This window comes from Corylus avellana, chromosome ca1, assembly GCF_901000735.1.
Source record: "Corylus avellana chromosome ca1, CavTom2PMs-1.0".
NCBI classification, from domain to species: Eukaryota; Viridiplantae; Streptophyta; class Magnoliopsida; order Fagales; family Betulaceae; genus Corylus; species Corylus avellana.
Window position 1 is genome coordinate 15,888,613 of NC_081541.1, and position 15,549 is coordinate 15,904,161.

General features: G+C 37.3%; 1 protein-coding gene across 1 annotated transcript; it reads right to left on the reverse strand.

Annotated features, from left to right (window-relative positions):
- Nucleotides 1-8,650: 8,650 nt before the first annotated feature.
- Nucleotides 8,651-9,775, reverse strand: LOC132192169 (uncharacterized). Its single transcript, XM_059607460.1, has 2 exons — nucleotides 8,762-9,775; nucleotides 8,651-8,674 (listed from the first exon to the last, which is right to left on the reverse strand). Exons 1-2 carry the CDS (start codon nucleotides 9,773-9,775, stop codon nucleotides 8,651-8,653), a joined length of 1,038 nt encoding a protein of 345 aa, XP_059463443.1.
- Nucleotides 9,776-15,549: the final 5,774 nt, after the last annotated feature.

A 15,549-nucleotide genomic window follows, 5' to 3' on the forward strand; every position in this document is an offset into this window, starting at 1 on the left:
TATATATTTTTTAGTTTTTAAATTAGATTTTTTAATTATATTCTATATTCTTTAAACAACTCAAAACATAATCTCAACTCTTTTTTTTTCCCTCGATATTCGCAATTTGAATTAAGTTCAGTTGAATAGAAAAAAATTGCGTACACCTAAACGAGCCCTTAGCCATTAAAATCTAGAAGTTTAAGCTTTAATCTTGTTATAAGTTTTTCCTTTCCATTAGACTTAATCTTGTTGTTTGGAGACGTTGTTTTGGTTATGAGGTGTTAGAAACCCTTTTGATAGCCTTAGGACCAATCGAAACGGCTCGAGAGCACGTTGGACCAAATGAGGCTCTACCTAAATCTCACTGGCCAAACGCTCGCCCAGAGACGTTCTAGGGAATGCCACCTCGGCCCGACGTTCTACCACCCTTGTCTTCGAATCTTAGGTTTGTTTTAGTTGGACTTATGACTAATAGTAGGTTTTTCATAGATTTGGAGATCCAGATCACTTGGAGGAGTACTCAGAGGATTTGTTCGGCCTTGGTGATTTCTAACTCACATAATTAGGGGTGTCAACTTGGTCAGATTTCCTAGTTTTTGGCCAAAATCGGGCACCAGAACCGGGATACACCGGTTATTGGTTTTGGACAACCGGAACCGGGAACCGGGTCTCAATTAACCGGGGTCTCGGTTACCCGCCGGTTCCGATTTGTACCTGGTCTGGTAACCGGTTTTTTAAGAAAATTGTTGTTTTTTTTTTTTTTTAACTGGTTATATATATACACACACACACACCCGGTTTCGGTTTCCCGGTTATAATCAGGTGCCAAAAATCAAGACTGAAACTGGAGTCCCCGGTTTTTTATTTTTTGCAACCAGAATCGGAACCGGCTCCTCGGTTTTTCGGTTTCCTAGTTCCGGTTTCGGTTCCTCGGTAATTTTTGAAACCCCTACACATAATGTTCGTCATTTATTTTTCTGCATTGCACGACTATTTTGTGTACCAAACAAGTATATTTACAACTCTCATGATATACACTTTGCTACACCATAAACTCTATCATTTGCGAAAATGTGCTACTTACAAAATAATGATATTGAGATTTGTAAAAGCATGCATGTAAAATACAGACAAGATTAATTGCATTGTATGACATGATACACTGGTACGAACAGGATAACAACCATAGGCTTACTATAGATGTTAACTTTTTGGTCAAATTTGTGTGTTATATGGGCCATGGATCTAATGGTTATTTCGTGACTCGCACTGCCTTAATGGACGGTCACTATAAGACGTACATCATTAGTAGCATGGGTTACCCGAGATCGGACTCGGTCAGGCTATTAGTTTTATAGACGGTAGCTTATAATATCCAGGGCACCAGTATTGTATTATAGGTCCCTCGGGACAACGCTAACCCTGCTGAGAATAAGGAATATCTCAGGTAGACCATACTGCTATCACTGATTCTCATGATTATATATATAAATATAACATACTTTATCAAACGGAGTTCATCACTAAATGGCATGGGTATTGTGTACATTATTACTCACTAAGTCTTTGGACTTACACCTTTATTTTTCCCCCTCCATTATGTATAATTGCACAGTTTAGCTAGCGTTGAGGATGATGCCTTCAGACCGAATCATGGTGGTTGCCCAGGACATGATTCAGGTCATTTTTGAAGATATGGACCCGATATGGCTGAAATCCATGTGGGATGATGAAGGAACCATACGAGCGGAGATGATCGTGATTGTCATTATGTTGGCTTTACTTAAAATTAGGCGTTGATCTTGTTATCTCATTTCCAAACATTTATCTTTTGGTCTATAATATATATTTTGATGACAGGTCTATTGACTAGTACATTTGAGGATCTATTTATGTGATGGCGTTTATCTTTACTCTAGTGATTATAATTGTGGTATTTAGTTATTGGTTTCTATCCCTTTAGTTTAAAGTCTTCTATTGTACTCTCTCATTTATGAGAGGTTACGATCCATAAGTCTCGTCCCGTGAGAGATAAGGTTGGGAGGCGAACCATGGAGTCAATTAGCAGTTAATTGACTTCCATGGGGCATTACAAGAATGATAGAACCTATACGTACTCTTCACACTATATTATGTTACTGCTAAGGATCCCTCATCTGAGATCACTGGGGAAGAAGATTAAGTTGGCCTTATGAACAACTTCATGCATTATCTCCCTTCAATCCTTCGTGCAAAATGAAGTTAATGTTTGATAGGTCTTTTTGGATCATTAAGAGTCCTGGATAAGTTGGATAATAGGTTTGGGTGGGAGTCTTGGGTCATTCATGCATTTTGGTAATCATTGAACGTACCATTACATAAGCCGAATGATCGACCTTGATATTAAACATTCGACAGTGACTGAAAATGTTTAATTATGGTTTTACATGCAAATATTAGGATTGCTAGTGTGTTAATGTCTAATATTAGAGTGTGATTTATGGCGACTTGGTAATTAAGATGTTTGAGGTTTTGGATGAGTGATTGAAGTAAGTAAATACTTACGAAACTGTTTTATTTCAACATGTGATATATCAATAAACTACATTCTTTATTTTTCAAAAGAATATGTTAAGCCTGCTGATTTTTATAATATATTTATAAATGCTTCGAATGAAAATTTGCTTATTATATGGTTTATAAGAACACTAGTAGCAGATACCCTATAGCCTATTATCTTTCCTATATTTAGGAAAATTTTGAAAAAAATACAAAAATACACCCTTATCAGAATCCGCATATTTAACTTACACCAAGGGGAAGCTACAGTGTTTCTTAATGCATTGGAAAACACTGTAGCTACCCAATGCATTATTTTAATGCTAAAATATCACACATTTATCTCCTCTCTCCTCACACGTTTCCCAATCTTTTCTTCCTCCTCTCTTCTTCTTCACAGCACTTCCATCTTCCTCTCCACATCTCTCTCTCTCTGTCATGTTGATGAAACCCATAACTTTCGAAGAACAAACAAAAAATCATTGAACAAAAAAACAAACTTCCGATGAACCCCATAATAGAACTAAACTCTAGTTTATGAACATGTGAACTATTCTTATTTGTACATATGATGTAATTGTGATTACAAGATAAACTGAAGTTTGTGTAAGCATTTTATGTCATGCATGAACGTAAAATATAGTGAAGAGAAGTGCATTTAGTGGATATGGCTTTGTGTCATGGGCTACCAAAATACGGGTAAAGCCCTATGGTTGAGTTTATGTTATGATTTGCCATTGGATTCAAGAGGCCAGCTGAGTGACCACGTGCAAACATGTTCATATGGTGGTTACAACATACGACATTGTTAGCAGCGTGGGCCACCTAATGTCGGACTTGGTCTGGCTATGTGATGATAACCGCTAGTTTGTGCACATCGAGGCACCAATGTTGTACCCGAGATTTTTTTAAGAATGCGCGAACCCTATTGGGAAGAGGTAAGGGCCCGAATAGACCATATAGAGTTGAACTATGATGGTATGATAAGAATTATCATATATTCATATATCTATATTGCATTTCATATTCTTTTAGTAAATATCAATTGTCTTACACAACAACATTTTTATATGGAATAAACCTTTCGCAACTCATGAGTTCACAAATCATATAGTTGCCTTCATGTGCTTTTATCTCACTAAGTGGTGGACTTACATTTGATCTTCTTTCCACCTATTGTGTTCCACAGATAGTCAGGAATTAGACGGAGATGTCGGAGAGACGACTTGTACTTGTAGAGGATATCATGAGAGTCATCTTTGAGGCTTTAGACGTGGAGTGGTTGATGTACTTGTGGCACTGTGGGGATGATGACATATGTCGTGAGATGATCAACGTGGTTTACTTAGTTTATATGTTTGGACTCGATTTGGATGTTTGAGGCCACACTTATGTCTGAAGATTTCCTTTTAGTTTTGATTTTTTAGGATATTTTAGAATTGTTTAGAATTAATTTTATTATTTGGAAGTTTCTAGTACTTGCTCTGGATGATTATTCAATAAAGGATTTTTGATTAGTTATGCTATCCTATTTTTAAATTGAGACTATTCCACATCACTGTTAGTTAGATCCCTTGGAACTTATTGCTCAGTGAATGAATCTTGGGAGGCGCTCCGAGTTAACTGTAGTTTGGTTAGCTCGGTTGGGGCGTTACACAAGCAATGTTTAGAATGATAAAACAATGAAAAAGAATGAATAATTTACGAGAGCGTTAGCAATAGTAATTGTTGTAAATGTTTACTTAAGCTGTTAAGTGAAGATTATTGAACTTTTGAAGCTAAGGAATGATGTAAGTAGATATGATCGTACCTTTGCTTCCTTCAAAGTATCAAGGCCATGTTTTCTTAAAGTTATTTTAAAAGTATATATATGCAAATGTTAGCCTTTATTTGGTAGCCATTTTATGTATCATAAACTATATGTTAAAAAGGAGTTTAAATGCAAATGACTTTATGTGAATACTTCCACAGCGTTATGAGCATGTTATAAATATATCCTGATATTTGATGAAAGTGAAAAGAATGAAAGGAAATAAAATGATTGCATGAAAGAATTAAACATTTCAAAAATGTTTTCTTGGCCATATGAATGATGTGAAATGGTACCGAAGTTAATGGGTGGGGGCAACCATCTTGTATAGTTTACTGGGAATGGCTCACTTGAATAATGAGACAGTAAAAAAGCAGAACTGTAGAAGGTATTTGAAACTTTGTCTCAAAAGGGGGTAAGGAAGGAAGGTGAGGATGGTCCTTCAAATAATTCATGCTATAAGATAAGACAAAAAGTCGTGAGTAGACGTTTTCCCAAAGTATTGAGATTTGCTTCTAAAATCTCAATGTACTAAAATTTTCTTATTTTGGAAGCAAATCTCTTCAGAAAAATTGATTCTCTTTTACCAATTTAAAAATCAATAAAATGACAGATTTTAGTTCTGAAAACAAATCAATAAAAGCACCATAGTTTATTGAGTGATGTCTATATGCTAGACACAGCTCCACCTATGGGCATGGGACTGGATTCGGGATCCTAGTGATCGCCAACCCTCACACACAGAGCATAATTGTCTGTCGGCCACTCAAGAGTTTAAAGGAAAGAAAATTTATAATGAAGAATATTTATTGGGTATTCAACTCACCTTTTGTTTTTATGTTTTAAACAATCCAAATGGTGTCATGGATGGTCCCATAGGCTAGGAAAACTAGAGAAAGAAGCCCTTAAAAAACTTTAGAGAATATTTGGTGAAATTATCTTGGTGCTTGAATACCAAGACCTGTGTTGCATATAATATTTATAATACAATAGAAAACAAGTATGTAAGGAATATTACAACGTAATAATCTATCTAAGGAATCTACAGTAAATAATATAGCCGTTGTGCTCTACAAGGAATGTACATAATAAACATTAGAGATTTGCTAGCTGTAGGAGACAATATAATTGTGTATATCTTCTCCATTATTAGTGAGTCTTCTAGAGGTGTTCATTGGATTGTGACTGAATTTATTGGGCTTGGGGAGCATGTGAGGTGGCCTTGGTGATTATCCAAAATATCTTGGGGAAACTTCACTAAGGACCCCCGAACTTCCACCCGTTTTGAAATACCTCCCCCTGAACTTCAAAATCTCTCAATTTAGTCTCCTGAACTTTCAATTGCTCTCAATTTGGACCCCTCTGTCTAAATCAATCGTTAACCCCAAACGGAAAACGAAACACGTGACCTGCATGTGACTTTTTTGACTTGAACTACCCATTATACCCTCATACTCCCTCACCCTTAACGAACTTAAATGGGCACTCGATTTGCACGGCCAAAATCGAACTCGTTGATTGTTTGCAACACTGACGGGCGACGCACAACGCACATGAGGAACCACTGCAAATCTGAGCAAATCGTAACCGCAACCCACGGCTTCCACCCTTCTGAGGAAATCGCAATCGCAAAGCTTGGGTTTTGCAGCAGCTGAAGACCACGACCCACACTCGTTCTCCTCTGCCAGCGACGAGCTCAAGACGGTGAAGGAGTCCCATGGTTACGACAGTGAAAGATGGAGTACTCTGAGGGTGAGGTAAGCGATTCAGGATTGAACCATCCGATTTGCAAATGTTGGAGCAAAACAGTGATCAAAACAGCTTCTACAACTAAAAATAATGGCAAGAGGTTTTATTCGTGTGTAAATTATGTGGAAAGTTTATTGTTTATGAATTTTATTTGAACAAAAATATAATTTTTGCTGTTTTAGTAATGTGTTAGACCCTAATTGTGTGATTATGCAGAATGACAAAAATCGTGGTTGCAATTTCTTTAAATGGGTTGAACCAAACATTTGTGTGTGCTGTGATCGAGTGATGTCGATGTTGATGGAGTGGCAGCAAGATTTGAAGTCTGAAAGAGCAATGAAAGTCTTGAAATGCAAGATTGAAATTGCTCAGATCAAGTTGAAAATGGAAGTTGATGTTGCTAATTTCGCACTTAAACTTGAAAGGCAGAAGAATAAGTATAACGGCTTGCAGCTGAAGTTCCAAGTTGCACTTGCATGTTGTTTGTGTGTTGTTGCTGTAATGATGTTTTATCTATTTTCTTCTAATGGACTTGTATCAAGGCTGATGTTGACCAGATGAAGAAGACAATTGAATTTGCATGTTTTTGTTGTCGTCACTTGTTTATCCAATCCAACTGCTATCAGCCTATCAAACTTGTGGTTATGTTTTATTTTGTCATGTTTTTTTGTATGAATTTTGTTGAATTTGGAATATTTGGAATGTTTTGGAATGCTTTGTATGAATTTTGTTGGTACAAATTAACAAGCTGTTTTTGGGATTTGTTCACAGAATTGAGTCCTCTATTGAATTTGATATCTGTCAATTTCAACAGTGGAGAATTTCACAAGTTGGGTATAAAGTTTGTAACATTTTCGTAAACCCATAATTTTAAATGACAATAACAAGTGAATAACCTATAGCAGCCAACTTGAAATTAGAGAATGCTTGTTACATAAAATATTGCATTTGGCCTGGATGCTTATCAGAGTCCAACACTCACAAACAGATTGCATTATATTCTATCAGAGTTTCCAATCATGGGAAACATGCATGACATGTTTAAAAGTGCCATAAAAGGGTATATCATCAAATATAGCTTAAAAAACCTGAATATGGACACACTAATCAACAAACATCATGGCTTCTAGACCATGATGCAATTCCACTAAGGAACTTCTCAATGATCCAACTAGTGAACAATTTCAGCATAATAGTTACAAAATGGTGAATCCATAAGTCACATAGTTTCTGAATGTTCCCAAAAGTATACATCTACCCAATTTTCACTTCATGCATTACAATTTACATTACAAAATATAAATACAACTTTGATGCAATTCCACTAAGGAACTTGTCAATGATCCAACTAGTCAACAATTTAAGCATAATAGTTACAAAATGGTGAATCCATAAGTCACATAGTTTCTAAATGTTCCCAAAAGTATACATCTATACCATTTTCACTTCATGCATTACAATTTACATTTCAAAATATAAATACAACTTTGATGCAATTCCACTAAGGAACTTGTCAATGATCCAACTAGTCAACAATTTCAGCATAATAGTTACAAAATGGTGAATCCATAAGTCACATAGTTTTTAAATGTTCCCAAAAGTATACATCTATACCATTTTCACTTCATGCATTACAATGTTTACAAAATATAAACACAATCATTAGGCGGTTAAACACAAAAAAGTTGTCAACAACAAGTAATAGTTCCCACATTTTCCGCTTCCCTTTTCCCTTCACTACTGTGGTGGACTTCTCTTTCCCCTTATTCATTCTTCGAACATGGTCCCCAAAACCTGGCGGAGGGTTGTCAGCATTTGTCCCCTTACCCTTCTGTATGTCAAAATCTGGTGGGGCAGTTCTAAATGTTATACCACCAACTCGGGGAGGACCCCAAGAGCATACGGGTCCACCACTTAGAATTGGGGGTGGGCCAGCAGGGTCCCCAGTCAAATCAACAATAAGTTTCTGGTTGGTAGGTTATCTCTTACTCCCAACATGCTCCCTTAACCTACCACCCTCCCTAGTCCTTGTAGCCAATCCTACAGTTGTCTTCTGCTTATGACCAAATATTGATTTAGCCTGCAATATAGGTATACCATCAGACCAGTAAAGTTGGGGTTAATATAAAAAATCACCGAATATGAAAAATGAAAAATTACTCTAATTTGGTTTGTATGCATAATGTGTTGCTACCCTGTTAGCTGTTTTGGCTTGATGGGATGAAGAAGGTACTACTCTGGCAGGCTCTGGTGCAGGCTGGGATGCAGGTTGTGAAGGAGGCTCTGGTGCAGGTTGTGATGCAGGATGTGATGGAGGCTCTAGTGCATACCCTGATGGAGTCTCTGGTGCAGGCTGTGATTGTGTTCACTCTTGCTCTTTTTGCACTAGCTGATGGTGTGTTAACTCTTCCCCTTTTTGCACCTCTAAATGGTGTGTTCACTCTTGATCTTGATCTTGTGGTGGTGGTTGCTAAGGTGGCAATTGAAGATCCATTCAACTACAACAATATAGTAAATACAGTAAATTGAACCCAACACAATTGTTGACAAATATAGTCAATTAAACAATAATCAACAAATAGTAAATACAGCAAACTAAACCCAACACAATTGTTGACAAATATAGTCAATTAAACACTAATCAACAAACCATAAATACAGTAAACTACACAAGTGACTTACCATGTCCAAACTCCAGTCAATTGATGCATTCTCTCTGTAAAATTGTCTCGCACGGTCCCTTCTTTCATCATGTCGCAGCTTAGCTTCGCATGATCTCTTATTGTGACCAAACTTCCGACAGTGCCCACATTGATTCTTATTTCCCCCCTTCCTGATTGCACTAGGGTTTCTTGGTTCTTCAACACCTATATTTCTAAGTTTTTTTGGTCTGCCAGGAGTTACTCTCGATTTGGGTGGCTCAATGTTAGGTTGGCCACTTCTAGGCCATTGCTCTTCACTTGGCACAGGGTAGATAATGTAGTCATAGCACTTCAAGTCCATCTCCTTGCTGTAGTATGGACTGAGATAATCATTAGGGTCTCCATCTTGGTGTAAAATGGCTGAAATGGCATGAGAACATGGGATACCAGTTACATCCCATTTCCTGCAGCCACAAGTTCTAGCATCCACATCTACAACAAACCTCCTCCCGAGGCACTCAACTTCAAACATACCCTGTCCAGCATATGTACAACAACAAGAACTGGCTTCATCCTCTTCCTTTTCAAGTTTTTTTCTAATCTTTGGCCCTATGGCCTCCTCCATTGAATTGATCATCTCCTTCTTCCTCACGTACGTTCTCATTAACTTGTATCTAATTCCTTCCAACATGGACAAGATAGTCTGGTCATGAAACTTTTTGATCCAAGAATTGAAGCTCTCACATGTATTATTGTGTAAGAGGCCAGACTTGACATTGGTATTGAACCAACCCCTACACCATGTGTTGGGGTCAACTTTCTCCAGGTATGCATGGGCATCCTTGCTAGTTCTCTTTATCTCATCCATCACTATGTAGAACTCTTGCTTTGTGTATGCTGCAAGAGCTTGCCATAGAAGGTCTTTCAGTAGCACACCCCGATGACCTTCACTTCTGAAATTCGCGTACAAGTGCCTAACACATGTACGATGCTCGGATTGTGGACATACTTGCTCTAGGCTTTGAACGAGGCCTTGCACAATATTTGAAAACATAATTAGTTGCATGCACTACACCAAACTCTGAATTTATATGAATAATAACTTATTCTTAATTTACCTTTTGTCGATCTGAAATAAAAGTTCATCCATGTCGAGTTGGACCAAGATCTGTAACAAGCGCCTCCAGGAACCATGTCCAGCTATTTTTTGTCTCAGCTTCTACCACAACCATTGCAATTGGGTACATGTTGTTGTTGGCATCCCTGCCAACGGCAGCCATTAGCTGCCCCTTATACATACCCTTTAGAAAACATGCATCAACACCAATAACTGGCCTACACCCTTCCTTAAAGCCATTCTTCATGGCTGCCAATGAAACATAAAGCCTTTGAAATCTGTAAGGTACCTCAGCCATTGGTCTCTCAGCCATCAAAATCATACAACTACCCACATTAGTGCTCCTAACCATGGAGCAATAATCCCACAAACGATGGTACTGCTGATCCAATCTCTTATATATTGCTTCTCTGGCTTTTTTCCTTGCCCTATACAGGGAACTCACATGGACATCCACATTCCATTTGTTTTTCACATTTTTATGCAACACATCTATGGGCATGTTTGGCTGCTCCCTAAAAGAATCCATACACCACTCAGCAATCCAAGTTGAAGTGACCATATGATTTTGGTACTTCCTAGTGCAAGTGTGTTTGGGCCTTATGGACACTAAAAGGAATGTCATCTCATTTTTCAACTGCCTCCCATATATCCTATACTTGCACCTTGGGTCTTTGCAAACTATGACAATCCTTTTAAGCTCATTTCTCTTGAATCTCAAATCCTTCCCTCTTATAATGTTGTACTGTTTCACTGCTTTTCTAAATTCAGAACCATTGTGAAATGTATTCCCTTTTATCAATGTAGGATTATTTAAATCAGTAGAATCAAACTGTACCCTTTTGGTTACATCCCTCCGGGAGGGCACTGCACTATCATGTGGTGACCTAAGCTGATCACTATCATCCCTGTGTGAACTATCACCACTCTCTTCCCTCTCTTCCATCTCTTCTCCACCTCTATGTTGTCCATCACTTCCACCTGCACCACTCTCTCCAGCATCATCATCCTCATCATCATCCTCATTGTCATCCTGATCATTTCCCCCAAGCTCATCATTGTCATCCCAATCAACCTCTGCACCTTCATCATTTCCAACCCCCTCATCAATGTCCCTATAAGCAGGAGCACTATCCTCATCCGAGTCAAGACAGTCAGTATCATCACTAAGGACTGAATCCCAGAAAGCATCCTTCCTAAACACAATTGTCCTCTCATACTCCGAATCCTCTTCATCATCGCCTTCTACAACAACATCTACTACACCATACATTTCTGTATACAACACAACAAGATCATGACCTACATGGTTTGCCACCATTTCAGTTACATCGTGGTTAGAGGACATAAGTCTTAACCCTTGTTCTAAAGGATATCCTGGTACACAGTAATAAACAAGGTCCCCAGACCTATACCCATATGTCTTACATATATCCTCTATGTCAGAAAATTTCAATTTAGAACTATCATATGGCTCTAGGTAATTACTAACATCACCCCCAACATAATGAACCCTATGTTGCCTGTTAAAAGTACCCCCATGGTGCACCTCAAACATCATAATGTGTGGCCCCATCATGTGTCCTGCCACATTCATTACATTGACAAGTTTAAATGTACCAACAGTAAACACTAATAGAAGGACAAAGATTTAAATATGTAATACAATACCAACACAAACTCATTCATAATATAAACCGGTTAGTACATTCACTTATAGTTGGAAAAGGAAAAAAGGTAAAGCAACTTTCAATTGTTTGGCTCACATCACAACCAAAAAGCAAAAAGAACCATTCAAAAAGAATGACCAAACCAACTCCTTTTTCATAATCTAATATGGTAGTTTAGTTGGTCTTTATAATGTCACTTATTAAATAACTTATTCTTATTTCTTAAACTTTGTTGCTTAATCACATGAAACATTTTTTCACAAACTCATTCATAATATAAACCGGTTAGTACATTCACTTATAGTTGGAAAAGAAAAAAAAAAGTTAGAGGGGAATGACAATAGCGGCTTCGTTTGATAACCGTGTTTGGGCAGATGGCATGGGCAAGTTACTGTACATTCTAGAAGTGTATGCCCTGCCAACAGGAATGAAAGTCAAAAAGCTTCTGAGCTTTGAACAGTAGCGAAACTTGAAAAAATGCGCCAACACATTTAATCTTTATTCTGCCTAAAATGCCCTTGCAAGACTAAGGCATATTTCTTCTTATTTTTCCTATAGCTCATTTGTCCCTCAGTGGACGTGAGTCCTTCTTCAGTGTCCAACGTTTGTCTGAGCTGCTTCTTCCTCCGTCACCCAGCGACTGCGAAGGCCCTCCACCACGGCTCCACTTAATAGAGCCCGAACTCAGGTAATTTTCTTGAGACATAACAGATTTTAGATTCAGACCCATGAGCATTTGTTTTTCTCTTACTTATGTCTTTTTTTAACTGTGTTTTATGCCTTTCAAGCAAAAATAGAGGATGATTCATAAGCATTTGTCTGAGCAACAACCAAAACACTACCCAAAAATGAATAAAGCTCATAAGTTTTTTGTCCTTTTTTTTTTTTTGGCTAAGAATAAAGCTCAAAACTTGATCACACAAGACAATATTACTTGAACAATGTATAACAACATAGCATAATTAACAATTTTTTACTTTCCGATTTTATTTTTTATTTTTTTATTTTTTTATGTCTCCAAAGCCGTAGCAAATATTGGCTGGGTTTTGCAGCAAATCAAACCATATTTTTAACTTAATTAATTAATTGATTTCACATGAGCTGTCAACCCAGCAATTAAACTATAAAAATTTTGCTAATACACATCTACTTATAATAGGAGTCTTTAATCACATTTTTTATTGGATTTTTTTTATTATAAATTGATTAATCTATTAAACTTAAACTGATATGTGTTTTTAGAGTTTCATAGACTGATTTCCTCTAACTCAATTTGGATGAAAATTTTAAAATCACGTGATTAGTTTATTTCATGGTCCAGATTAAATTTTATAGATCTAATGGTCTATGTGCTGTTACATTATGAATAAATTGCCACGTCATTTTGGAATCAAACCGTTGTCCATGTCCCCTAATATCTTTTATGTGTAAAGTTCTTACATTTTTATTGTCTCTTTGGATTGTTTTCTCTATGTTTTCTGTTTCACTTAAGTATTAGGAGGTATGTAACTACAATTTTACATTGACATATTTAGATATGTAATATTTATTACTAAAACCATCTATGTGGATTTTTATATTTGGATTACTTTTTAAAAATTAATTTTTGATGAAGATATATTTTGCTATTGTTTGGGTAACGCTGCTATTTGGATTCACGTTATTGTGGACATTGCGGTTTCAATAATATCTTTTTTAACATAATGCAGTCGTACTCTCTTTTTGTATAATTTTTGTGCATGAAGACATAAAGTAATTATTTGTGTTGTGACTAATTTGGTTATCATTTATTTCTCAGTACGGTGGATACGCCTTAAGACCACGTGACATCCTGCCCAAAAAGGTTCATTGATTATTCTAGTTAAATCAAACTCATCCTTTCATTACATTTGTTCTTGTTTACAATTTTGTTAATGTGTTTTTCTTGTTATCTTTCGTTGTCTGATCTCTTTGTCCACATTAACTATCAACTGCATTCATATACGATATTTTATTGTTGGGATCTATATGCTTCATATATTTATGCATATATGCCAACTATCAAATTGTCACACATGATTCTCCCAAATCATAGATGTTTTTTTCCATGCCACGCAAGTCCCCTCGCAAGCACGTTTCCACCCACTCACCCTCCCCACCCGTTAGCCGGGTCAACCTTTACATGAAATGGGAAAAAGAACACGAGGACTTTCTGCTCGACATTTTGAAAGAATTCCTTGAAGAAGGTACACGACCACCATATGGGAAAAAAATAATTCCTTGCATTACCCAAAGGGTGAACAACCAAGTGGGGGATGGCACTCAGTACACAGATTACCAAGTTGGTGAGAAAATTTGTCGCCTAAGAGAAAAACATGCCAATTACTTGCAACTTAAGCGAGACAACAATGGTACTGGGTTTGGATGGGATAATGACCTTGGGACGATCAATGCAACTCCAGAGCAATGGGAACAGATCAGGACGGTATACCTTTACCTTTATTGATAGGGTTTATTTATTGTTATATCTTTTGACACTTAGAAAGGTTGTGCTACCTTAACTATTTTTTTGCAATTTTTTTTTTCTTTTAACAGGATGCGAAAATGAAAAAGTACTACAAATTTCGTACTGGCCCACCCCGAAACTTTGAGAAAATGTGCTACGTCTTTACGGGGTCCACCGCTACTGGAAATTACAAACATGCTAGCACCCAATCCCCTTCAGACTCCGACTGTGATGGTGAGAATCACGTAGATCTCAATCTCACTCCGGCCATCGTTGACCTAACTAAGGGCCGTAGCTGTCCTATACGGAAGCCGAAATGCAAATCAAAGGGAAAGAGGAAATGTGACATAGATTTGCAGTCCTCCCATTCTAGCAAGCGTTCCACAAAGGGTGAGGAGGTTTTCACTCGGATTACCAACGAGTTCAATTCCATTAAGGATACAGTCATCCGGAACCTGAAAATATCCAACAGTTCTCCGTCAATTGGGGACGCTAACTCTGCCCGGGCCATTTCATCTAAAGGTCTTGCTGGAGGGGTTATGAAGATAGTTAATGCTCTTGCTGCTGAGATGTCAATGCCTCCTACTGCATATGTGGATATGTGTAATACCCTCAAGGACCCACACTGGACGGAAGTTGTGTTGAACATGAATGCCGATGGACAGCGTTATTGGGTCACAACTTTCATGCCCTCTAGCAATAATTGATATAATCAATTATTGCCAGATGTTATCTTACTATTATGCGTCACTTGTAAGACATTATTATCTTATTATGATCGTGTGTATTACTAAACTTTAGCACTGTATGGATGCCTATTTCCTAACATGTATGCGGGTTTTAAAGTGACGCATATTTCAATATGATGTAGACCTACGTGTTATGTTATCTTCATTATCATGTTATGTTATTCACTGTACTTCATTATCGTGTTATGTTATCTTTGTGGCTTTAATATCCAATGACGCATATTTAAATATGATGTAGACCTACATGACATTATGCATTACATAAAATTGTAGGTTTTTCAACATGGATGCAGTTGACAACAGTGATTTCCCAAACTGTGACGATCTTACAGATTCCGATATTGAGGAATCGGATGATGACGATGACGAGCCAAATTTGGATTCATCACTAAGGGATGAATTGGAGATCCTTCTTTTGCGCATGTTTGAGTTAGTGCAAGAATGTTACGTCCATTTAATGCATCCATCAATAAGCCGCATTCCAATTCCTCAAAGGACGTCAATGTTGACCGGCGCCATGTGGGTACATTGGGTACTTACCGATGACAACAAAACTACATGCTACGAGCGATTTCGAATGGGGCCAAGTACATTCTTGAAACTGTGTAATACATTGAAACAAAATGGTTTCTTAAAGAGCAGTCGTTATGTTAAGATTACAGAGCAAGTTGCGACATTTCTCTTAATTGCCACACACAGTCACACGCATAGGGATGTGTCGGATAGAATACAACAATCTTTAGAAACAATAAACCGATATTGTCACCTAGTTTCAAAAGCGATTTGCAGGCTTGGGAAAACCATCAT